The 26,218-nt window shown below is 39.2% G+C and overlaps 3 protein-coding genes across 3 annotated transcripts; 1 reads left to right on the forward strand and 2 right to left on the reverse strand.

The window, feature by feature from the left end:
- Window positions 1-455: 455 nt before the first annotated feature.
- On the reverse strand, window positions 456-7,120 carry pcare2 (photoreceptor cilium actin regulator 2). The gene is made up of 2 exons (XM_028040842.1): window positions 3,058-7,120; window positions 456-1,335 (listed from the first exon to the last, which is right to left on the reverse strand). Exons 1-2 carry the CDS (start codon window positions 5,556-5,558, stop codon window positions 1,275-1,277), a joined length of 2,562 nt encoding a protein of 853 aa, XP_027896643.1. The 5' UTR covers window positions 5,559-7,120; the 3' UTR covers window positions 456-1,274.
- A 126-nt stretch (window positions 7,121-7,246) lies between these two features.
- Window positions 7,247-20,056, reverse strand: mcm9 (minichromosome maintenance 9 homologous recombination repair factor). The gene is made up of 15 exons (XM_028040841.1): window positions 19,986-20,056; window positions 19,096-19,275; window positions 17,628-17,790; window positions 17,173-17,279; window positions 16,471-16,677; window positions 16,258-16,339; window positions 15,300-15,500; window positions 15,085-15,210; window positions 14,697-14,816; window positions 12,698-12,872; window positions 11,895-12,097; window positions 11,545-11,748; window positions 11,159-11,241; window positions 9,580-9,725; window positions 7,247-8,605 (listed from the first exon to the last, which is right to left on the reverse strand). The coding sequence occupies exons 2-15, from the start codon at window positions 19,258-19,260 to the stop codon at window positions 7,735-7,737; spliced, it is 2,853 nt and encodes a 950-aa protein (XP_027896642.1). The 5' UTR covers window positions 19,261-19,275; window positions 19,986-20,056; the 3' UTR covers window positions 7,247-7,734.
- A 1,646-nt stretch (window positions 20,057-21,702) lies between these two features.
- Window positions 21,703-25,168, forward strand: LOC114158149 (uncharacterized). Its single transcript, XM_028039435.1, has 2 exons — window positions 21,703-23,865; window positions 24,074-25,168. Exons 1-2 carry the CDS (start codon window positions 23,028-23,030, stop codon window positions 24,499-24,501), a joined length of 1,266 nt encoding a protein of 421 aa, XP_027895236.1. The 5' UTR covers window positions 21,703-23,027; the 3' UTR covers window positions 24,502-25,168.
- The last annotated feature ends 1,050 nt before the right edge of the window (window positions 25,169-26,218 follow it).

Genomic DNA, 26,218 nt, shown 5'->3' on the forward strand with positions numbered 1-26,218 from the left:
TTTAGCCGCCTGAGATGCTGAAGAAAGCATCTCAGAAATTTTTTTTTTTCTTAGAAATAAAAAGCATCTCCCAGTCGCTGGTCTTCTGGGAGACTAGCTTTCTCTCTGAGATATGCACAAAACTGACACCTTAATGTTTGGTCTCAACAGAAGTTCAGTTTGATTTTGTTTAGTCATAGATTATTAAATGGTGTTCTAACAAAATATCTTCCCCATGAGGTTACCTTCAGGTTCTGACACAGAGTTGCTCTCTCGCATGTGTTGCCTGCAGATAATTTAGTATCAGTACACCACAACTTGAACTAACAGCTGCAACTAAAAAAAAAAAGAAAAATATTCCTAACAATATTGTCATGTACCTTTGGTTCATTTTGTAGGTCTATTTCATCTAGACAAGCAGAGCAGAATGGCATGGGCAATGAATTTTAGTGCATATAGAAAACAAGGACTGCATGTAATTATTAGATTATTTATTTAGATTAGCATATTATCTCTGATATTGTTTTTATCATATCCATAGACGGTACACCAAATTTGAACAGATAAAAGATGATTGTAGATTCCAACAGAAACAAGAAATTGTCAAACACCATTTCCATGTCAGGAGAGCTGAAGGTGTTGGATGAGTTTCGATATCTTGATCTTCAGCTGGACTGAACTGGAGACGCAGCAGTGAAGTTATATAGAAAAATGGACTAGAAAATATTTGTTGATGAAGATTAGGCTGTTCAGCGCAAAAAAATTACAAACACAGAACATCTTCAGTCAGAGACTCTCAGAAATGCTGTGAGACAGACCACCACAGGAGACACTTCCTGCCCATAACCATTACCATCTACAATCTTTTAACAAACTTGCATCAATAAATTATTTATTTCCATAGGGATTTACTCGACCAATATTTCAACCAAAGTGCTTCACAAAATCAGAAAAAGGTTAAAAACAAGAAACTTGGATAATGATTTACAATGTTTTAGGCCTCCTCAGTTTTTAACTATAGACTAGGAACATATTTAAAACTTTAGAATTGATGTTGCATTTTGCAAAATGCTCAAGAATGTATGCAAACTAAAATTAATTATAATTTAAAGCTCTTTAAAAATATGAGTTCAAGGACATAAAAACTTACTTGAATTAAAAGACATGTTCTCTGATCTAAGATCAGGACTACAAGAAAAATAATTCACAATTAAAACAAACAACAAACACATTTCAGGTGTTTGTAATAAATCTTTTCCATCTTCCTCTGTGGATTTGTTCAACCCTAACCAGAATCAGTTTTCAGCAGCTGGATCCACCTCGGACTTTTCTTCTGTCTTCAGAGAGTTGTCTAGACTACAGGGAGCGACAGAGAGAGGAGATGAGTTTTACTGCACCGGGTCATGAAGGGCAACAGGTTTAGAAACTGACATCAACTGTGGAGTGGAGCTACAAATCTAATCCAATCTGGATTAAGCCCAGCGTTGTTCAGGCTGGAGGTGATTTAGTAGTATTATTGTAGGCAGTGTGCTTTTGCTCCAAATATAAAAATTATAACGGATTTCTTTTTTAAAACACGGTAATGATCAAATGAGTTCATAACTTCATAAATAAAAAAAACATTATCATGCAAAACACCATATAGGTGGGTTGAGTTGGGTAAAATGTCTCAATGAAGCAGAATTCAACATCTGCTTCAACATCATCTAAGAATATGAGAATAAATGTTCTTAAAAATAATTTGAAGTACAAGCCACATTTGACCTTAGGAATATTTCACTTGTTTTTAGACATTTTGTTTAGTTCACTTCCTATTTCTTAGCAATGCTGAATATGGTACTTCAGAGACCAAGATGTGGTCTAAAGACCACAGGGTTTAGGATTCGGTGGAAATAATCCTGTTCTTCACTGTCAACTCAAATATTGAAAATAAATGATTGGACTCAGTAGACTATTTATTAACTTAGCATAAATTAAATGGCTTAATAACTTAAATAACTTACCATACACTGAATAAAGACAGCTATGCAATTTTTTCTCACAGTTGGAAGTTAAATTAGATCAAACGTTTCTTGTTTTGGGTTAGATAGGATTACCAACTTAGTGAGAAAATTTTTTAGAGATCTTTTTTGTTACTGTCCTTGAATTCAAAAGTTTACATACATTTGGTCAATATCAGGAATTTTTTTAACCTCTATCATTGGGTCAAACCATTTGAGTTTCAATCCACAAGTTTCTCACAGTATTTGGTGCCGTTTTGTCTCCGTCCTCCTGACAGAACTGAGTCAGGTTTGTAGGCCGCCTCACTCTCACACGTCTTTTCAGATCTTCCCACATCTTCTCCATTAACATCAAGGCTTTGTGATGGCCTAATCAAAACCTTGACTTTGTTGTCCTTTAGCCCCCTTGTCTTCACTTCGGCTGCATGCTTAGCATCATTGTCCATTTGGAAGACCAATCTGTCCCTAAGCTTTTACTTCCTGGGTGATATTTTCAAATATTGCTTCAATATTTCTACGTAATGTTCTTTCTTCATGATGACATAAATTTTATGATATGCACCAGTTCCTCCTGCAGCAAAACAGGCATAACCCAATTCATACATTTTAAAAGACAGTTATCCCTGATATTGACCAAATGTATGTAAACATCTGAATTTGAAGAAAGTTACAAAAAATATCTCTAATATTGTTCTCACTGGGATATAGCAAATGGAAATTATTTTGTTAATTCCAATAAACTTGAGACAGTGATAAAAAAAATATGTGTACATGTTTTTTTATTCAGTGTAAGTAAACATGAGCTGTACATGAAAAATGTACTATTTTAGTTTTATTTTAAACAAATGGATATTTTGTCATGTACCTCCACCTCTAATGTAACCTCATTGGCTCCTGCCTCATTATTTAGTGGATATTAAGATATTGCTTTTAACTTGGCGAGCTCTTAATGGACAGACACCAATCTACATCCCTGAACTTTTACACTCCAGGTCCTTTGACAAAGACCTGCTAATTCCACCACAGAGCGCCCAGTTCAATGTGTTAAGTATAAACCTAGCTTAAGGGTTCAATTTACCTGTATTTTTCTCCAACAGGTTCATCTTCGTTGGTTTGCAGGGGTACCAAATGGCCATCTATTTCTAAGTCTGAATAGGAAGTCATTCCAGGCCTCTGTTCTGACTGTGTGCGACGGGTTGAATTCTCTCTTCCTCTTGTGGACAACCTGCCTCGAGAGACTTCCCCCCATTTTCTGGGGAGAACAGAACTTCCAAAGGACAGGCAGGCCTGGGAACCTTTCAACTCGTTTTGACAGAAGACTGAGCGGGCATCATGAAAGGACATATGAGGAATGATCTGTTCTGTGCTGTTATCATTTGCGCGTGTAACTTTTCTTGGAGAATTTGGGCGAGAAGAGGATCCAGAGTTGGGATGCTGTCTGAAGACAGGGGGATGTGGAACGGTGTGGTGCACAGAAGGACATGATGGTGGCAAGCGCACTCTTGAAACGGGTGGTGCTATGACGGGCAGACTGCAGGAGGGTATCTCATTGCCTTCACATCTTGTAGCTTGAAGAGATGTTAAATCTCCTGAGACTGGAATTTGAAAATGTTTCATGTCGGTGGATTCTCCTGCATTGCGCAAATGGATAATCTTTCTTGCTTGTTTGTAGATTCTTTTCGTTTTCTCAGTTTGTTCAGACAGATCTGTTTCCAGTTTCAACTTTTGATGTTGCACCTCAGTAACTCCCTCATGCCTAACAGGAGGGGCGGGTGACACAGCCATTGATCCAATTTTTACATTTGCTTTGTTTGGCAGAACTTCCACATTCTGCATAACTATCTTCCTTCGCTGGGAAATCCCAGTGGTCTGGTGTATTGACGGAAGAGTCAGAACCGGATCTTCATGTAGCTTTTCATTTCGTAGTTGGTCTTCATTGCGTCGAAAGGAATTGTCCATTAGAACTTCCAGAGGTGGCGGTGGTAGATTATCCATATCTAGGTCATCCCTGCCCGGTCTTCCATCAACCCCTTGGCTAAATGTATTTATGAGCCTTCGGACTGAATAGCACTTTAGTGGTTTATTTGATGGTGAAGATAATGAACCAGGTAGTCGATTGGTTCTGTCTTGGTTTTTGTGTTCACCAGCTGATCCATCCAAAGAATGTCGCCGATGTCCAGCTTGATACAAATTGCACTGAGGCTTTACAAAGTCATTTAGTCCTTGCATTTCAGAAATCATATTAATTTTTTCATCTAATTCCATCTGACTGTTTTGTTCCTCTGTTATTTCAGAGTGTTCAGCATTGAAAAGTTGTTTGAAGGCAGGCTGCTGATCTTTCATGGAGTTTTCATACATGTAACGAAGAGCGTGACAGGGATCTGGTGGAGAAGAGTTTGATCTCTTTCTCTCAAACTGGTCAATTTCATCATCTTGATATTTTTCTGCATGCTGCTCCTCATCCTCTTCCTCCTCCTCTTCGTTATTTCTAGTAAAACCGGCTGAATAATTTTGATATATACCCCGGATGTTGACTTCAGACCCACAACTTCCTGATCCAGCGCTCCCACGGTGGCCATGGTTCCTTTCAGATCCTGTCAAACTCTCACTCTCTCCACCAATACCACTGTCCTCACTGTGCAGTGCAGAATCTTCTGGGTTGGACTTCCTAATAGCCACCGTCTCAACCCTTGCAAGTACTTGAGCTAACCTAAACTCTGCAGCCCGCTTAGCCTGAAGCTTCTCGGTATACAGTTTAGAGAAGGAAGAGAAATGATCTATTCCCTCCTCAAGTGTAGTATCACTCTGAGTCTTCACTGAGCTTTTAACTTGCCTGATTTTTTCTGATGAATCCTGAAGTAGTTGATGTAAAAGATCTGGTGATGGATCAAAATTATTCATAGGTTTAGCCGAGCATACTGCTTGACCAAATATCCCAGAAGGTAAAGTCATGCTGTCCCCATGCTCCTTGAGCATCAGCTCCCCCTCTTCAGCCATCTCCTCTAGTGCCTGGTTGATTTCCTCAAAGTACAACTCCAAAGCAGACATCGGTGTTTGGAGGGACAGTTGTGTCTGGGTAGCCTGGTCCAGGAGCCCCAGAAGAATTTCATATTTGGAGATATTTTGGTTCAGGAAATTGTAAGCAGCCTGGTGAGCTCTCACTATATGTGGTGGCAAACCTGCCTTCGTTTGCACTAAAGAAGACTTTCTCTCCCGTTCTGTGGATCTCTTCTTCATGTTTTTCTTTCGGGTCTCCGCCTTCTGACTCAGAGGCACTTCCATGACATTTCCAATTATTTCCTGAGGCATTTCATTTACCTTTGTTGCTTCAGAATCCATTTCATTTTCAGGAAGTATTGGATCAGGGTCCAGATGAGTCACTGAAGTTTCTTTTGTGCAGTATTCGTCAGTAAGTAGCGGCAGATCCTCTTCCTTGTTTTGAGGTTGTAAACAGGTGTCTTCATCCAGTGCAGGTCCACCATCCGCAACCTCCTGTAATTCTTCAGAGACCAGGGCATTCTGAACATCACATTGACGTGGTTTCGAAAATAACTTTCCTTTTGATGGTGAACAGCCCATTTTCAATAGCAAAAGTGTTATTCAGGAGAAGGAAGGAAGGTCTCTGCAATGAAGAAGAAAAAGATTTTGTCCAGTATCGCCTTTTTGATTCCAGTCTTACAGAAAGTTTCTTTTATCTGTTTTGCGGTTTTCTCTCAAAATCCAGTTGCAAACTGCACAGTAAAGGCGACACAAGATACTGAAGGAAACGACTAGCAGTGTTTACAAAGACGTGCAGAAGATAAGTCAGATTGTGCAGGTGGGTGCTGGTTGCACAGATGGCCACAGTAAGTGCATTAGCATCCAGGTACGTACGGATAATACACACACACACATGCACGCACACACACCAGGGCATTTATGTCTAAGACTTTAAGCTCATCAGGTTAATCAGAGTCAGGTTGTCAGAGTGTTTTTAGCTTCATTTACTGGCCTGCTGGTCAAGTTTACAGTCTGCTGAACCTATTTCAGAAAATGGCCATTTAAGACCTGAAAAATGCCCAGCAATTTCTCATGTAGTATTGACATGTCTGTCTTGTCTGTGTTTTGTTTCATAATCATTTGCACTAAGATGCAAGTTTTCAACAGATCTTATTGTCTGTCATCTTGAAATTTCTTGTCATTTACTTTATTACCGCACAACTCTATTCAGATTTGCCTGATTGTGCATCATTTACAAAACGAAGGGCCATATTTAAATACAGCACTAAAATCTTAATATTTTCCATGAAAATCTTTGGCAAGATCATTACAAAACACTTCAACCACCTTGCCTGCTGGCAGAGGCGGTCCTAGTCTGTTTGGTGCCCTCCCCTTGTTCCCACTGCATTGCACTTCACTGCAGTGGAAGGCTGGGTGGGGTGGGTGGGGTTGGGTTGGGTGGTGTTATGCATTAGGAGCTTCATCAGAACTCTTGCTGTAGCGTTTTGGATTAGCTGAAGGCTTCTAACTGCATTCTGTGGACTTCCTGAAGGTAAAGAGTCAGCCAGCCTTGAAGTAACAAATACATGGATTAGTTTTTCAGCATCGTTCCAAGGCAGGATCATTCTAATGTTGGCAATATCCCAAAGATGATGAAAGGAAATCCTAGACGCTTGTTTAATAAGAGATTTAATTGGTAAAAACAAAACAAAAACAAAAAAAACACTATAAGAGGCCAAATTAATGGCATCCAGTTCAAGTGATTGTGTAGCACTTTCCTCAGACTACAGAATTTAAATAATTATATTTAGATTAATATTGGACCAGTTCTAGAATTTGTTGGTTGGAGCAGAATGTAACTCATGATACAAAAAAAAACATGCGTTGAACAAATGTATGGTGTTCATCCACAAAGAAAGTAAAACTGGAAAACAGCTGCAGCACAAAGCCTGAAGCGATCTGATGAAAATATCAAAGCATTTAGATTGATGCGACGAAGAGAAACTGACTTGTTGGCCAGCTGTACGGTCCAGTGGATGTTCAACATGTTGCTTTCTGGTCGTTTGTTGTAGGCCACCATTACCTCTACAGCTTCCTGTTTATTCCTGTTAAGATTTCACGTCTCAGATATCCGTGCAAAGCACCAGTAGACTGCTTTGTTTTTCTACTTTCTGTTTCACTGCATAGCTGAGATCTTTGCAGTTGGTGCCTTCATATCACTTCAGTGTGACGAGGACAAAATCAGGAACTGGGATTTAAAGATCATTCATGCTTTTTTACCATTTGCCTGCTGATGTCAGTTGACTTTATTTTTGCATCAATGCAATAAAAAGGTTTTGCTTCCTTGACCTGGAGTAAGAAGCAGATATGAAGCCGAAAAGGCACAGACATGACTTTCACATCCTTATTGGAGTTATGAAAAATTAAAATGTCTAAATGAAAATCAAACAAGGCTGTCCAAACCACATTGTATCCCAATTTTTATATTTGATTAGAGCAACCTTGTTAAGCAACATTTCACTTCCTCATCGGTCAAAAGCAGAAATCCAAGAAGAAAGTTCACTAGAAAACAGTTTTTTTCTTTTTCATTATTTTTTACAGACACTTTCTCATATGAAGGAGACTGATCAGCCTCTGCTCAAAATTTTAAACACAAAAAACAAAACATGTACAATTCCTCTTTTTCACTTTTAAGAGTTTTTGTACCAAGAAGTTTTTAAGACAAATAATTAAATTCAGGTCCTCACTGTACTATTTATGCAGACATTCTTTGATCTCAGGCTTTGGTGGTTTTTGAAACTTCTTGGTCCCAGTCAGTATCAAGGACATCACTAGAAAAGTCAGTAAGACCAGAGAAAGACAAACCTGAAAGGAACGGCTTAGATCCATCAGTATTTAGTGGTGGGTCCAGATTAAAGCACTTCCTTTTCCTCATGTTCACCTCACTATTGCTTGCAGGTTTTGCATGTTGGTTTGGAACATGAGTAAGGTCCGACTGCTTTAGTTCGCACTTAGCAGTTTCTGTTTTATGAGGAACTATTTCCAGGTTAGTCTGAGCTGGTGTAGGTTTGGTTGTGCAGTGTTGTGAATGTCCATTATTTAGCTTTTCCATTCGTTTCTTTTTCTTTGCTTGTGGCATTTGGCTAATCAAGTCATCATGTCTAGCTGGCGTCTGCATATTTATCCTTTTTTCTCCTAATGTTTCTGCTTCATTACCACTGTGGTCAGGTTGTTTCCTACCTCTGGGTTTGAAAATAAAAGCCGACAGTTTTGTGTGCAGGTCTGTCAATTTTCCATCTTCGGCCGCCTTCTTCTCATTTAGCAAAACATTGTTCTTCTTCTCAGGCAGGCGTCTCTGTTCTTTTTCCACAACTCCACTTTGTCCTGCTCTTAGTGCTGATGATACTGACCAGCTATTGTTTGGTGCAGTATTTATGTTTCCTTGGGTTGATGTAATGATGGGTACGATGACATCATCTGGGGACAGTGAGGGACTCGTGGCAAGAAGCCGGTCCAAACAACTCTTCACTGTTACACAACTCTTTAGGTCACTGGAGGTTTCTGAGTCTGGACCATGTAGATCTTGATGCTGGTCTGTAGAAAGAGACGGGTCACACATACCAGACTCTGGGGTGTTGCTCCTTAGCCTAGCAAAGACACAGCATCCACAAAAATGAATTTTATTATGATATACAAATATGGGTTTGCTAATTGCACTGTTCACTGCATAAGAGAAGATATACAGTATTACAGGTAACACCATGAACAGATATATTATCTAATTTATCTAGCATAATCACAGGTTCATTCAGTTCAGCCGTTTTTAAATAAACTTACAAAGTTAAGCACCCAGAACTTAAAAAGTAACTTTCACAATTTACTATTCACTTTTTAAAACTTATAGCTAGTAATATCATTTTCTAATATGAAAGATTCTTTACTAATTTACCTGCATAGCAAAGAATATTAAGTACAACATTTGCTCCCTCGGTTGTGTATTACTATTTCATTTGTTCCTGCTCCTCCCTCACCCTCTCCTTACTGCTTGGGTTCGAGTCACACCATACAGAGACAGGTGGAGTCCCGAACTTTAAAATCCCAAGATCGACTCCACCATCATCATCCATATTTACTTCCACAAAAACTGAGCTGCACTGCGTGTGAAGTTATTGCGCCCTCTACTGCTCTAGCAGGACACTTTCAGGTTGTTTGCAGTTCACACAGGAGATCACATACAAGTCAAATATATTATGAAATGTGAATAATCACACACACACACACACACACACACACAAAAAGGGGCCCAACCATCAGCTCAGAAGTGAGGGGGCTATGTGTTTGTAAAATGGTAAAATGACTGGATGACCCAAAGGAGCATGAAAAATAGTCTAGTCTAGGGCACCAACAGGAGAATTCTTTGCAGCCCTTTAGTCTTTGTTGGTTGGTTGCTATAGCAGCTCCTGTCATCATTCAGCCACTTATTTTTGGGTGGCTCCTATTGGGCGCCTAATGCTCAACTTTTTTGGTGTGTAACTAAACCATCATGTCAGCAGTAAATCTTAAGCACTAAAAATGTGCACATGAATAAAATAAGAAGTGTTGAGATTCTAGAGTTGCTCACCTGGCCAGCCGCTCCATCTCACTTTGAAGAAGCTCAGGCAGGTTCAGTCCCTCCAGGAGCATCTGACACTGGGTTTGATACTGCTGGAGGGGGTCGGTGGGGAACGTTGTTAGCAAAGCGTTTACATTTCCCAGCAAAGCACCACCCTAAAGGAAAGATGCACCAGATGGTTAATGACTGCTACAGGACTGAAAAATAAAACAAGACAATACAAGATGGGAGCACAGTCATTGCAACATTAGTGTCTGCAATATCCATGCTTGAGTGCACTAGTTTTTGGCTAATATATTCCAGAGGACAGAGTGTTACTGCAGGAAATGGTCACACCAGACATGAATTACACTGGCCAAACTGCTAAAGGTCACAGTGATGGAAGAACACATGAGAAAGAGAGGAATAAAGTCATATGCTCCAAATGATAATATTTACCAACATTATTGCCATCACTAGATTTTCTAAGATTAAGCAGCTCAAACTCTTAATAGTTTGAGCCCACTGCATCCTGGGGGTTTCATTCTGGCATGAACTCATGACATCACCAGAACAAAACCATTTAATAACTGCTCAGAACCAGTCTGATCTTTCTTAGCAGGCAACATGCCGTCTTTTATAATAAGACAAGTCCTTTCTGTTTACTTGAAACTTGGATTTTAGACATGAGAATATAATCTCACCTTCACTGATTTCCCAAACATCAGGTGTTGCATGATCCAAATCATTGTGAATAACTTTCGTTGTTGAAGAAAGTTTTCAGGTTTTAATGAGTTTGAAATTCTGAAATCATTTCAAATGGACATTACTGACAACCAGCCACACATATTTCCATTTCTTGAGCCAAATCAAGACTCAGCCACATCATGTGACCCAATCACCATCCCATTTTCCCCCTTTTTTGTGAAAACTTTATCGTTATAATATTGTATAACTATAAATAAACAAAAACAATCAACTAACTAAACTACAAAAGTTCAAAGTCTTTTTTGATTTCTGCAGTAGGGAGAACAAGTATTTGATACTGTGCCACTTTTTCAGGCTTTCCACTTGCAAAGCAGGTAAAAGACTGACATTTTTATCAACTGCTCTTCAAATGTGAAACTAAAATCCATAAATTAATAATAATAATAAAAAACATTGTATGGCTTTTAAGTAATTAATATGCATTTTATTGAATGACATAAGTAATAAGAACTCCAGCTCTCACAGATCTGTTAGTTTTTCTTTAAACTCTTGCCTTACTACTCGTCTTAAAGTCACTTGTTTGAACTTGTTACCTGTATAAAGACACCTATCCAAACACTGACACAAACTCCAATACATAAATAAAAATACACACATTGATATCTACAACTTTCATTATGAAGTAACTGAGTATAGATAAATTACCTGTAGATGAGCAATATAACAAAGACATGCATAATAGTGTCCCCAAGTTCACCCAATGTGTCTTTTTTTCACACAGCCTCGTGTTGGACAGCAAAGTATATAAACTGAAGACACTACAGCCATTTAACAGAAAATACTGATAAGGATAAGGATCATCACTTATACAGTAAAATGGGTCAATCTGGGTTCTCCTTACCTGCATGGAGCACTCCATGACTGACACGGCTGTAACGGCATCTTCGACAGTAACAGTCTCTCTGTACATGAGCCGGGCATGTGCTGTGGAAAGTTTAAGAAAGGAGCAGGTCTCTGTCAATATGTGCAGGAGTTTCACAAATCATTTTCCCTTTTACTAGCACTATGATGCCATCTGGAAACATGCATATTTTCAAAGATTTTTTCAGATTTCCCTTTCTTTTATGTTCAACTACATTTCTGAGGCACAGCAAGCATCTTTAATCATGTCACATATTTCAGTAGCTAAAGGTAAAAGATGCTGTTTTCGCTGACCGTCCACTGAGTTTGAACTTTTGATGATCATAATGTAAAGTGAAATTGTTTTGGACTTCAGTCTGTTCTGACCTTCAGCAAGTCTGCTCAGACTCTCCAGCATGCGGATAGTTGTGCGGGCAGCACTGTGACCGTCTCGTTGACGCTGCAGCTGGTAATAACGAGTCAGGATGCAGTTGGCTTCTTCAGACACCTGAGGCTGCAGCTGTTTAATCACACTGAAATAAGTTTTCATTTTCTCCATGGACCAGAGCCCACTGGCATCAGATGGAGTTCCTGAGAAATCATGGGGAGACATGTACTGATGCTGCCCGTAATGTGTGTCAGAATAGAAGGAAAAATGTAGCATGAATATCATCAAAGATAACTAAAAATGATTTCAAAACTAGATGGGGAAAAAAGAAAAAAAACCTTAGTACTACCTCGGTCCTCAAGAATAAAAGAAGAGATGATACAGTCCCATTCAACGTTTCTGGTGTCCAGCAGAACCAGAACCAGGTCGAACCGGCTGAGCAAAGGACTGGCCAGAGCCACGTTCACAGAGAGAGGCTGACTGGGATCATACTGTCCTTTGGGGTTGGTAGCTGCCAAAATGGTGGTTCGAGTATTCAGCTTGCACACCATTCTGTAGAAAGATTACGAGTCAAGAGATCAAAACAAAAAGTGTAAACAGATTTTATCTACACATATCCCATGATAGCATCATTCGTATTCAAACTTAATTTATACTCCAGTTTAATTAACGCATGGAGAAAAGAAAAAAAGAATCCTGATTTACTTTTGCTAGATTCTGCAAAAGCTTCTCAAGGTCCTGCAAACGTTTTGAGAAATACCAATTTGTTTCTTCCGCAAGATGCAACGGGACATAATCAAGGTGGAAACTGGCCCCCGCAGTTGACCAAATGAGGGTTAATGTATGAAGTTGCTGAAGAGACAGTAGCAGGTGGCTTGTGCTGCAGAAAAATGCGTAGCAGATATGTGTTCCACACAAACTTCAACCGCTAGAGCAGATTCAGGAGCAGAGAAGGAGGGAGAATTAGCACTTCAGGGGATTTGTCGTCATCGACGGGACATAATAAGAGATGTGACCAGGGACAGAGAGGGGAAGAGGTCAGACTGGCTGCTGTCAGCCCAGTGAGAAAGAGTGGAAATGTTCATGTAGAAGGAAGAAGGAACACTTCATGCAGGGAGGAGAGCAGATTTGAGTGAGTGTAAATATACAAACCCAGCTTTGGCTACGCTGATTGACTGCTGCTCCATCGCTTCATGAATGCTGATTCGATCATGTTCTTTGATGCTGCTGAATTCATCAATGCAGCACAAACCACCATCAGACAGGACCAGCGCTCCAGCTTCCAGGTGCCAGTCACCTCCATCCTTTACTGCAGCAACCGTCAGACCTTCACCGAGACAGAGAGAACAGGAAGATCTATTTTGATTCCCAGATCAAAATAGATGAATCACCGTGTTTCACAGTCTACTGTGACTGGAAGTCAGCATTCATTTTCCACTGACAAATGGAAAATGGTTCCCCACAACCAAAAGAAACAAGCTTGCTTTCAATAGGCCATAAAGTTGAATAGGTTCTACTTAGGTCAGCCACTGTGTTATTGGCAAACTATAACCTCTTCATTTCAACAATGAAACTTTGTGAGTACTTCCAACAAACAGAAATCCCAGTTGTCTTTTGCAAGACCCAACGGGTCACAATCAGGGGTGGAAATTGGCGGGTGTCAATTAAATACACAAATACTCACAGGTATTTGTAGACCTTCTGTGATCATTTTCAGGATTCAGAAATACTTTATTTATGCCAAAGGGAAACTAAATATGAACTCAAATCAGGCCAGGCTGCCACACACTGGCACCACCAGGGCATCTGACCAGCAGCAGGAAGGCTGCCAAAGGACACAACGACAGATAGAGTGGGAACTGAACTGGTAACCCAAAAATTGCGGGACAAACTCTTACAACCAAAACCATAATAGCACTATAGCAGTAAAAAATGACTTGTTTCAGTGCTGATCTTGAATAATCCTCAGGTGCCCCAAGCTTCCCAAAGCTCCTATAGAAAACACTGCTTATAGAAAACACTGCTTATTGAAAACACTGCTTATAGAAAACACTGCTTATAGAAAACACTGCTTATTGAAAACACTGCTTATTGAAAACACTGCTTATTGAAAACACTGCTTATAGAAAACACTGCTTATAGAAAACACTGCTTATTGAAAACACTGCTTATTGAAAACACTGCTTATAGAAAACACTGCTTACTGAAAACACTGCTTATAGAAAACACTGCTTACTGAAAACACTGCTTACTGAAAACACTGCTTACTGAAAACACTGCTTACTGAAAACACTGCTTATTGAAAACACTGCTTATTGAAAACACTGCTTATTGAAAACACTGCTTATTGAAAACACTGCTTATTGAAAACACTGCTTATTGAAAACACTGCTTATTGAAAACACTGCTTACTGAAAACACTGCTTATTGAAAACACTGCTTATTGAAAACACTGCTTATTGAAAACACTGCTTACTGAAAACACTGCTTATAGAAAACACTGCTTACTGAAAACACTGCTTATAGAAAACACTGCTTACTGAAAACACTGCTTATTGAAAACACTGCTTATTGAAAACACTGCTTATAGAAAACACTGCTTATTGAAAACACTGCTTATAGAAAACACTGCTTATTGAAAACACTGCTTATAGAAAACACTGCTTATAGAAAACACTGCTTATTGAAAACACTGCTTATAGAAAACACTGCTTATTGAAAACACTGCTTATAGAAAACACTGCTTATAGAAAACACTGCTTATTGAAAACACTGCTTACTGAAAACACTGCTTATAGAAAACACTGCTTATAGAAAACACTGCTTATAGAAAACACTGCTTATAGAAAACACTGCTTATAGAAAACACTGCTTATTGAAAACACTGCTTACTGAAAACACTGCTTATAGAAAACACTGCTTATTGAAAACACTGCTTATTGAAAACACTGCTTATTGAAAACACTGCTTATTGAAAACACTGCTTATTGAAAACACTGCTTATAGAAAACACTGCTTATAGAAAACACTGCTTACTGAAAACACTGCTTATAGAAAACACTGCTTACTGAAAACACTGCTTATAGAAAACACTGCTTATTGAAAACACTGCTTATTGAAAACACTGCTTATGATGTGGAAAAATGCTCACCTGCACTGGTGGATCCAATTCCAGCTGTAAGTACAGATCGGGATATTATCTTGGCTGCATATTTCAGAAACTGAGATTTTCCTGTACCAGGATCACCAACCAGCAACAAATGGCATTCTCCTACAAATTACAAGAGACATCACACAATCACATTTTGCTATTTTTGTGTTTTTATGATGTAAAGCACTTTGAACTGCCGTGTCGCTGACATGTGACATACAAATAAACTTGATTGATTAATTGATTGACTTCTAGCTTAAATTGTTGTCAATAATAATAAAATGAAATGAAATACGGCTTTATGGGGAAACTCAGACATTTTACAATGAAATCAATCATTCCGATTCACATTCACATGCTGATTATGGCAAACAAAGAAGACAAATACCTCTAACTTTGGTCCCAGAAGAGTCTATTCTCTGGACTCCACCCGCCAGCACCATCGCCACAGCCAGCTTAATTACATACATGCCAAAAACCTGTGGACACAGGCTTAACAATATCTCATTCCTACCTACAGAAAGAGATGAGAAAATCAAATTGCAAAATGCAAGTTACCACAAGAAATGCAAAAATGTTTTGTCAAAGGGCAAAAACACTAACCAGCCAGTGGATTCTGCTTGTAGCTGTCCCAAAACTCTTCAAATTCTTTCTGAACATCTTTTACCATCAGAGCAGCAGCAGCCTGCTGATTATTTGCTTCTATGTTGTTAGCTCTGAGGACCAACTCCACATCGCAGGGGGAACCATCATAAAGGGGCTTCCAGCGGAGATACATTACACCATAAACAGTTATGTCATCACCTGTAAACATATTTTATTTTAATGAAAAAAATACTTCACTCTCTTCTTGAATATGTAATATAATAATCCACACATTTATTGGGTTATTTTGGTTGCAAAGTTGACGAGCATTTGAAACACTTGTAGTGCAGAAGACAGATTTCTGGGTATCCTCATAACAGCATTGGGGGTTTGGGCAACTGGCTTACAAACAACTGAGCTGATGTCATCAGACAGAGTCAGCACCAGTGGAAGGGAGTGTGTGCAACTAATGCTCAGATAACACTAGTGAACTATGCAGGAGGGGCTCAGAGTGGAGCCGCTGCTCCTCCACACCGAGAGGAGCCAGCTGAGGTGGCTCAGACACTGGTTCGGATGCCAGTTGGAAGCCTTCCTGGTGAGGTATCTGGGACAACATCCCAAAGGAAGGAGAGTCAGACGAAGAACCAGGACACGCTGGAGGGACTGTGTTTCTCAGCTGCCTTGAGAACGATTAGGGATTCCCCTGGAGGAGCCGGACCAAGCGGCTGGGGCCAGAAAGTGAATGTGGGCCTCTCTTAAGGCTGCTACCGCAAGAAGCCAACGCTAGATTAAGCAAAAGGTAATGAATAAATATTTTTCTTGGTTTATTGAAGTGCCAAAAGCACTAAGTAATGTAACTATACTGCAGATTTCAACAGTTTCTTGAACTGAATCTGAGAATTTCAAAAGCTGTTAGGAGAAAATGTCAGTCTTTTATTACATGTATTTTACAAATACTTTGGCTGCTGATTCATACCTGATTTACAGCTGTCAACCAGGTCATCCTCCAGCACTACCACTAATGAACGAGGAATACTGCCCACTGACAGCCTCTGAACCTGTTATAAGAGAAGGTCATTTCATTTTCTCATGGAGATTTAAAAGAAACTTCTAACTTATTATTTTAACAAACTTTAAACTTCATTTTAATAGAAATAAAGAGAAGGAGTTATATGCAAATGTTCCATACTTGCTCTTGTATCTTAATTTCCTGGTAGTCCCTGCAGGCAGCAGGCTCTGACCCTCCAGACAGACAGCTGAATTTAAAGGAATTACAGGCAGCAGGATTTGGGCAGCCCACCGGCTGGACGAAGGTGTAGAACTGGTCAAAATCAGCCTGCACCTTGAAAACATGCCGGCACTTTGTGCACATGTAATTACGTTCATACTCCAGAACCTAATAAAAACAGAACAGCAGAAACACAAACATTTATGTGACTCCTCTTACTATATTTGTAAATCCTACAAATGTTTTAGAGTTGGACATATGTCAGACGTTGCTTCAATCAGGAGGCGACAAAGAGAGACGATTCATCTATGAACGACAACTTTTTCCTATTATTGTAGGACCAAGCTCAGCTTCTTTCTGTGGTTTTTGTTTATTGATATTTAACAACGGGTGGTGTACTTTCCAGTTCTGGATGCATTACTTATGAGAACTGTTTCACACACGTGGACAAAACTGTTGGTATTTCTGTCCAGGCCTGATTCAACAGATTACCAAAATCAAGACCATTTTGAATTGGATTAGGAGACGAAATGACAGACAAATGTTGCACCAGCAGCTCAGTTTACTGAACTAAATCATAAACAGAAACCAGACATCCGGATTCAAGAACAGAGGATCTTTAGATGGACTGTATGTCTGAACAGTTAAAATGTGATTTCTTACCTTAGCCACACTGGTACGTATGACCGTACCAGTAACAGACAAAAAGTGACCCACATCTCTGGATCTTGGAATGGTGTGTCTGGTTAGTTCTGGACACACTGGCAGACCTGGGATTAAATGGGTTCAAAAAGACATGGAAACTATAATAGAACAAAGAACATCCTAATTTTCATGAGTGCATTTGGGAAAAAATACACTACACGTTTTTTATAAACTGTCAGAAATAAGAATCAGTAAAATTTAATACTTAACTTCTCCATTACGCTACTTTTAGTGCTTTAAAGATCTACCATTGAATATGCAGAAATATAAATCCAACAATAAGAGAATGAATGAATAACATTTATGTTGTTACAACTGATAAATAATGATAAAAAAAAAATACAACACATACAATAGTGAAAAACAAAACAGCATAAAACAAACAGAGCTCGGTCGGCAGCTGGATGTCTTACCTGTGATGCGGGTGTGATATATCTGCCTCAGGCTTCTCTGACCGGCTCCCTGTCCTTTGTCTTTGAGAGAAGCCTCATCTGTTAACTCTGAAGCTTTTTTCTGTAATACTTTATCAAATACAGCCAAGACATCTTTTGGATATGCATTGAAATAATCCCCAACCTAAAAAAAGGCAGATTAATATCAGTGTAGTGCAGCGTGGTAAGACACATGTACTTGTTTGAGCTAGTCAGCTATGTGACACACAGCTTGTACTAAGTTTCTTTTTGAAACCAAAATCAACCCTGACACTGAAGGATGGACTAAGATTTCTGGTGCAGTTTCCATGGATACCACAAACATCACAGGAATGTTAACCCAATTCAACATTACAGACTCAGGAAGGTGTTTCTCAAACTAATACTGGTGTCGTTTTTGCAGTGTAGACAGGCCTCTTCAGTAGCTTTAGTTAAATTATTCAAAAGCTACTGAAAACAGAACACTGTAACATTTTGAGATTTTCTTTTTAATCACCAACTTCTGTTTTTTCTGTGTAGAAAAATTAAATATAAGCATAAGTAGTAGCTATCAACAAGTGGCAGAAAGTGGATAAGACCAATGCACCAGATCATCCCAAAAATCACAGCGGATAAGAGCCAAATGCATTATATTCAAATTGGACAGAACTGGATACTCAACGTGTCCTTCTGTTACAAACAAGACTCACATAAAGGCCATTACCTCTGCTTAATGCTTTAGTGGTAAATTAAGGAAATGCGTCTGAGTCAAGTCTGAAACACCCAGGGCTCTGCTCCTGACTCTGTTCCTAACTCATGTTGCAGCTGCTTTCTGTTTCTGGAGTGTAGTCCTAATCCTAATTCCTAAGTAGGATGTAAATAGGTGAAATTAATTTCAATTTTTTTTCTTTACTGAAATTAACATTTTTATTCTGTTAATTTGCAATGCAGGAGAACTTAGCATTGCGTGGTTCGCAACTACAAACCAAATTTTTTGAACGGAATAAAAAAGCAGAAACATCCTTTGTTGCTCCACACTGTGGAAATTCCTGGACATTAGCTTATGTTGTCTGGGTTTGCGACTTCAGTGTTGCCGATGTAGGAGTTTCACTGACTTTAGTAAGTTGCTCTCAAACATCACTGACACTTCAGCCCGCCGTTCGGCATTTTAGCAGACGTAGCAGAGGTCAACAAAAGTCTTGAGCTGTTGTTGGCCGCAGCTAAAGAGAGTCATGTATTTCATTCTGGATGCACTTGCCGTGTTTGCAGAGCTTAAAATGTAGTAAATGAAAATCTTAAAACAAATTTTGGTCAGGTGAGCAGAATCGCATGTCACATAAGGAAGTACAGTACAGACCAAAAGTTTGGGCACACCTTTCTAATTCAATGGGTTTTCTTTATTTTCATCACTATTTATAAGGCAAGAAATCCCACTTATTAATCACGAAACAGTAAATCATGTCAACAGTACCTCCATATTGGCTTCAAAAAGTGTCATGGCGTTAACCACAACAGAGCGATGAGTGTCTTCATTTACATCAGTACTGAGCTGAAGAATGTCACCATGGTGATGCTCTGTCAGATAGTTTTCAAACACTCGACCAATCAGGGCCTCCTCCTCTGGGCTAATAAACATAGTGGTGGCTGAGATCTGAAAGCCAAGCAGATTTCCGTTTGCCATGTGGAGAGCCTTACATTAAATAGTCAGTAAAAATAATGAGGCACCTTATTATAAAATTAGACATTATTAAGGTTATAAGGTATCTTATAGACTATCTACTCTAGTGATGTTTTAACTTTGGCAAACATTAGTTTTGTTACTTTATTCTTCACTTAACATGTTACAGCAGAAAAAACATCATAATCTTATTAAAATAAACACAAGAACATTTGCTTCATAAGACAATGATCACTTGATGCATATAAACACCAACATTCAATATGCAGTTATCAACAAGCAAACGGCTTTGTGTTCGTTTCAACATGTCCGATAAAATATGATTTGCTCTCATAGCTAAATGTTTCTGTTTGACTGCAACGTTCAGAACCTTCCTGCGCCGTGCGCGCTCCCGAGGCGCCAAATTCTGCGGTGGATAATTGATGACCTAAACTAAAGCAGGACACCTGGTCAGACTGGACGCGCACTGACCGGTAGAAGCACGTTCAGAAAATTAACTCCGTAAAAACAGCCGTACTACGCGGCTATCCATCTTTATAACCCGTCAATTAAAACTTTTTTTTCTTGCGCTGTTTAGTTCACAGATGCAGTGAGACAGGTCTTATAGACCTGAGTATAGAGCATGTGGGTTATTGAAAACTGTTCGCATCACAGAGTTTATAATCATACTGCCGGAGACCCACCAGTTCCACGGACAGTCACTGAGCATCAGCAGGTTAACTTTCCGGGGTTTGTTGTGGATTTCTTCTCTTCTTCTTCTTTTTCCTGTGTTTTTGGCGGTTGGCAAGAAAACTGAGGGTGTGCATTACCTCCACCCACTGGTAGGGAGTGTGGTTAATTGTGTTTGTCTATGTATACACACATTTACTATATACTGTATATTCAGGCACATAAAGAAAAAACGTTGTAGGAAATATTGGTGGGGACATGTCCACACCTGTGAAGTTACGCCTATATATATATATAATTAGACATTATTAAGGTTATATATATATGTGTGTGTGTGTATATATATATATATATATCAGTGTTGTAGTACTCGAAAACGGTCTTGGTCTCGAGACCGGTCTTAAGACCATTTTTTGATAGTCTCGGTCTTGTCTCGGACTCGACCACATTTGGTCTCGGTCTTGTCTCGGTCTCGGACATTGAGGACTCGGTATTTTATTTCAAGACCGGTCAAGACCACAACTGTGAAAATAACGCTAAATCATCAGTATCAATTTCTTTAAGATCCTTCTTTTTATTGGATGCACTCCTGATTCAAATCCAAGCAATAACCCGTCTCATTGGTAAATGCATGTTGTTGTTTTTTTAACTGCTGTCGCCCCACCCCCTTTCACCTTGAGCGCGGACTGCAGCACTTCGATTGAAAGTTACAAGTGGTTGTCTGAGAAGGGGATAAGATGTCGGCCAAATCATCGGTTATAAAATTTGGCTATTTAAATCACAAACAATACATTTGTAAAGCAACATTGAGAAAAAAGCATACAGCGCAATGTAAGTTCTGCAGTGCTTCACTATCAGAGACGGTGGGGACTACGTCCAACTTTTATCGACGACACCTTGAAAGAAAGCACAAAGAAAGGTAAGCTGTGTGTAAAAGTGATATTAGGAAAGCTAGCAAGTTAACGTAAGCAATTTCCTCGGTATCAAAATTATTCTACCCGGCCATCACACAGTTCTTATTTCAATATTAGCTACACATATTAAGTTAGCTAAAGTTATATATGTGTGCTTTATCTTTTAGGGTGAATGTTCTCCTTTCTTATCCGCTATTTGCCACCTAGCTTGATGCACAAGTTGTCACCTAGTAGTGTTTGTGAAAACATGTCGGACATTACTGATTTAATTTAAAGAAGTGTTGATTCGTGTTGTGCATGGACAACGCTGTTTCAATTACAGCTTTCCTGAACATGTCTCCGTATTTCTGTCGGCTTCATGAGTGGATTGCAGCACATAGGTGGAAGCAGAGCAAAAATAAAAGTCTGAATGGATAATCGTAATATATTTTGGTTCTTGTTCAATACTTCTCATGAAGGAGAAGACTGATGTGGAAGTCTCTACCTATGTTTAATAACCATAATAAGGTGACGTACGTAACCATGACAGAACAATGGTTCGTAATGGTTCTGTCAATAAGTCACCATGACAGAACAATGGTTCGTAATGGTTCTGTCAATAAGTCACCATGACAGAACAATGGTTCGTAATGGTTCTGTCAATAAGTAACCATGACAGAACGTAATGGTTCGTAATGGTTACGTTCTGTAACGTAACCATGACAGAACGTAATGGTTCTGTCAATAAGTAACCATGACAGAACCTAATGGTTCGTAATGGTTACGTTCTGTAACGTAACCATGACAGAACGTAATGGTTCTGTCAGCATGTGCTTGTGCTGGTGGGTAACCCCAATGTCTCCAAAGCCATCATATATAATTTATTAATGTGCCAAACCTGATATGCTTAACCTTAAATAAGTTGTATTTTCTTGCATTGGTCCTACAATTAACATTATTAAGGGAAGTAAGCAAATGCAGTTAACCTTGAGAGACTGAGTCGACTGGACATATAATAACATCCTGTTCCTAAGTTAGATTTTTTCTTTCTCATGAAAAACAATTATGAGACAGTGAATGAATTCATTCACTGTCTCATAATTATGAACTAAGGTCAATGTAAGTTACATTGACCTTAGGAGCTGGATATAGCTCCTGACATTGAAGATAAGACGTGGAGGTGATGCTCTGTTGTTTGGCTGTGGGAACTAGTCTATAGATATAAGCAGAGAGTGAAGAGACTAATATGCCTCACCTTATGAAAAATTAATAAATTAGTTGCTTTGTATGGATATAGGCAAATTACTTTTAGAAACCACATTGTTATGTTGCCATTTACAATTTCAGGTCAATAAGTAACTTTTTACCAGTTCACTCTCTATGGTTCATACCATATCAGTCATTTAACTTACTTGTTTATCCATTTCAAAAATGTGATGGCCAAAATACCATTGATTTGCATTTTGTTTATCTACATGCGTTTCTAGTAACATTACATTACACATATTTGACATGTATTTGTAAAGTTCCTACTTATTTTTAAGGTTGTTTTCTTATGTAATTGATGTTCATATGATCAGATAAACTGATTTCTATGTCCTATTTATTAGGTTCCTGGAATACAAGGCAGGGCAACAGAGTGATGTCACACAGCCAACAATATCGTTATTTACACAGAAAGTGCAGCTCTACAGCCCACAATCGCCAAGGCAGCAAGCCATCAGTGAAGCCATTGTTCAAGATTTGATCATTGGATGTTGTCTGCCCCTCTCCCTCGTGGAAAATGGACACTTTAAACACTTTCTTGAAGTCCTGGACAGTAAATACACACCAATCTCTAGAAAAACAGTTTCTGAGAGACGAATTCCAGAATTGGTCAGAAAAGTCAAGGAAACTGTCTTGGAGAAACTGAAGACCCAGTCGTCTGTGTCATTAACAACTGACCTTTGGTCTGATCGCAGGCTACGCTCCTTTCTTGGGGTGACTGCCCATGTGTGCTACAAATCTAAAGATTGCTATGCACTTGAATCCTACCTGCTGGACTGTAGGCGTTTTACAGGGAGGCATACTGGAGAGCACATTGCGTCTGCCTTTGAGGAGATCACTGAGGAATATGGTATTCGTGACAAAATTAGCTATATCATAACAGACAATGCACCCAATATGAAATGTGCTTTCAAAGTACACATGCCCCAGCAGCAATCTGATGACAGTGAGAGTGAAGAGGATAATTTAGATGACGAGCACTTGTGGGAGGACATTAATTCAGAGGAAGACATTGACTTACCATGGTCATCTGGTGAACGTCTTTCCTGCTTTGCACACTCTCTCCAGTTAGTTGTGCATGATGGTATGAAGGAGGTCAAGACCATTTCTCGCACCATAGCAAAAACGTCAAAGTTCGCAACCCTTTTACATAGCAGCTCACAATTTAAAGATAAGTTTGAGGCTGCATTTGGCACCAATAAAAGTGTTCCAGCTGCAAATACAACTCGTTGGAACAGTACATTTAAACAAGTACAGGCCCTTACAACTCTAGAACACAAATCACTCAGTGAAATGTGCAACAAAGACTATGAGGATGTCGTGTTCAGTGCGCGGGAGTGGAACCAGCTAAAGGAGCTATGTATAGTTCTTTCTCCATTTGCTGAAGCAACAGAGCTGACCCAAGGGGAAAGATCAGTGACTATTAGTATGGTGGTTCCAACTGTACTGGACTTGAACACACACCTCCTCAAGATGGAGGAGACCCGAATGCAGTGCCGGCCGTTGGTCAGAGCCCTCCAGCAGTCTCTGGTGAAAAGATTTTCTGGAATCTTTACAAAAACAAACATGGCCAAAGACAGTGGAAGAGAGGAACCTTTTAACCATGATGTGTACTTCTTTGCTGCCATGCTGGATCCACAGTTTGGCTTAAGCTGGGTGGATTTAGATGTTACCAACGGAGGTAATGCAGCATCGGTGAAGAAGTTCAGAGATGAACTTAAGAAGACACTGACAGGTTGGTATGCATTTTTCTTTGCTGAAAAAAAAGTCTTATTTGCAAAATTATAAATCTTAAAATGTCTTAAATTCGTAGCACATAAAGCCTTAAATCATAAAGTGGAATTTATAGTCTTCTTTTCATCAGTTTACTTTTGTCATAAACATTATTTTGTACACTCAAAGTTCTTGAAAACTAACACAGTCATTGTGTTTGTGTTTTTCAGACACATTGATCTTTGGGGTGGAGAACATGGAGAGTACAGATGACAAGTGCTCAGAAGCCATGAATGTGGATCCAACCAGTCATTCGCCACCAGCCAAATGCCCTCGACTTCTGTCACGCTACAAGGCACATAAGAAGCACAGCTCCTCTGTCCAGAATTCAAGTATTGCAACACAATTAAACAGATACTTTAATGATATAAGAGACTGTGACAGTGACAATGCTCTTGCCTTCTGGGAAGAAAACCAGTCCAAATATCCTCAACTGCACAATTTGGCTTTGAAAGTGCTATCCGTCCCTGCCTCCTCTGCACCAGTGGAAAGGGTTTTTAGTCGAGGAGGCATTGTAATGAGACCCCATCGTGCACGTTTAGGTGCAAAAATGCTGCAGTCTCTAATCTTTCTGAAGTGCAATGAAACCTTACTTTAAACTAATTTTATGTATCACCTACTTTATTTCAACCACTGTTCAACTACATGGTTATCCTTGTTCTCGAGTTTTGCCATTGACGTTTTCTAAAGCTTTGGCGTATTATGAAACTGCTTCCAGTTGTATAATTTTATTTTTGAAACGCATGCAGTTGGGCCTCTAAATGTCAGATTTCTTTATTATGTATGTTATGTATAAGTTGCTACATCCATTCAACAGCAGAGTTAAAGATGCAGTATGTAACTTTGTTAAAACAAAAAAATATCTTTGTAAAAGTTATATAGTTTTTTTTATATATTTATGTCACTATGTTGTGTCAGTATGTTATGAGACCGACAAGCTGTGAAAATATTGAGCTCCTCTGCCTTTTCTCCATGTTCCCAGTGCTAACTGGAGAAATACACTGCTTGGTCAAAAACAAACCATCTGATCCAGCAAAAGGGTCTTAGAACTGATAAAAGTCAGTCATGTTTTTGTGCACGTATTTCAATGGGGTTTGTATTTCTGCAGATGGCAGTAGTCGCTCAGGGAGGAAGTGAAGGAGATCAATCTTTTTTTCAACAAATTATCTGTCTCATAACATATTGTCACAACTTAGTGATAGATATAGATTTATTTAAGAAAAGTTATATAATGTAGCTATAATCTGTATACGAGAGAGAAATGATTGGCATTTTTTCAGTTTTACATATTTGCACATGGTTTTGAAATAGCACATTTAAAAACAACATAAATGTATGTACTGTTCATGAAAGGCAGAGAAAATACTATTTTGATCGACTTTGATTGTTTGAAATTCTGTGATTACAACATAGAAGTACTAAATAAAGATGTTTATGTTTATTCCAGTTCTCTGTGTAAAATATCTAGGTGTTTTTACGTGAATGTGGGTCTTTTAGATCAATTTTAGTGATTTTGATCATGTTTCACATTTTATTGTCACATACTGGCGCTGGTCTTGGTCTTGACTCGGTCTCGACTTCCCTCGGTCTTGGTCTTGACTTGGTATCGGACCCTAAAAGTCTTGGTCTTGTCTCGGTCTCGATACACTCTGGTCTTGGTCTTGTCTTGGTCTCGGGTTAGGTGGTCTTGAACACAACACTGATATATATATATATGCACACATATAAAATCAAATTATATTAAACAAAAAAATCTATCCTCTTTTCTTAATATTGTGACATTCTAATGTAACAATCTATTGTTTCATCCTTCTCAGTGATCACATGTGCGATATTATGCTTTTGTATTTTAAAAAGTGTATAATTATACAGAAGAGCATTAGGGCCACTGAAGAAAAATAATCCTGACTTTTTTCTCAGAATTCTGATTTTAAGGCAGATGTGAACCTGGGAGGGACCAGCTTCAGTCACCAAGGTGAGAGTTGTGGCGGATCACAGCAAAATCTCTGGAAGAACATGTTGGATTTAAGCCCGTTTGTCCGAGGGCGAAGAACCCCCAAATAGAAGATGGATCAAATAGAAGAGCAAAAGAGCGTTCTTGCCGCCCCCCTCAGAATGCTGCCCTGAGCCGTTGCCCATGTCGCCCATGTCGGAAACCGCCACTGATCCTCAATAAAAAGACGTTGTTAGTTTGGTGTGAGGAGCTGGAACAAGTGGCTGGAGAGAGAGAAGTCTGGGCCTCCCTTCTGATGCTGCTACCCCCGCGACCCGACCCCGGATAAGAGGAAGAAAATGGATCGATGGATGGATGGATG

The sequence above is a fragment of the Xiphophorus couchianus genome, chromosome 15 (genome assembly GCF_001444195.1).
Source record: "Xiphophorus couchianus chromosome 15, X_couchianus-1.0, whole genome shotgun sequence".
Lineage (NCBI taxonomy): Eukaryota > Metazoa > Chordata > Actinopteri > Cyprinodontiformes > Poeciliidae > Xiphophorus > Xiphophorus couchianus.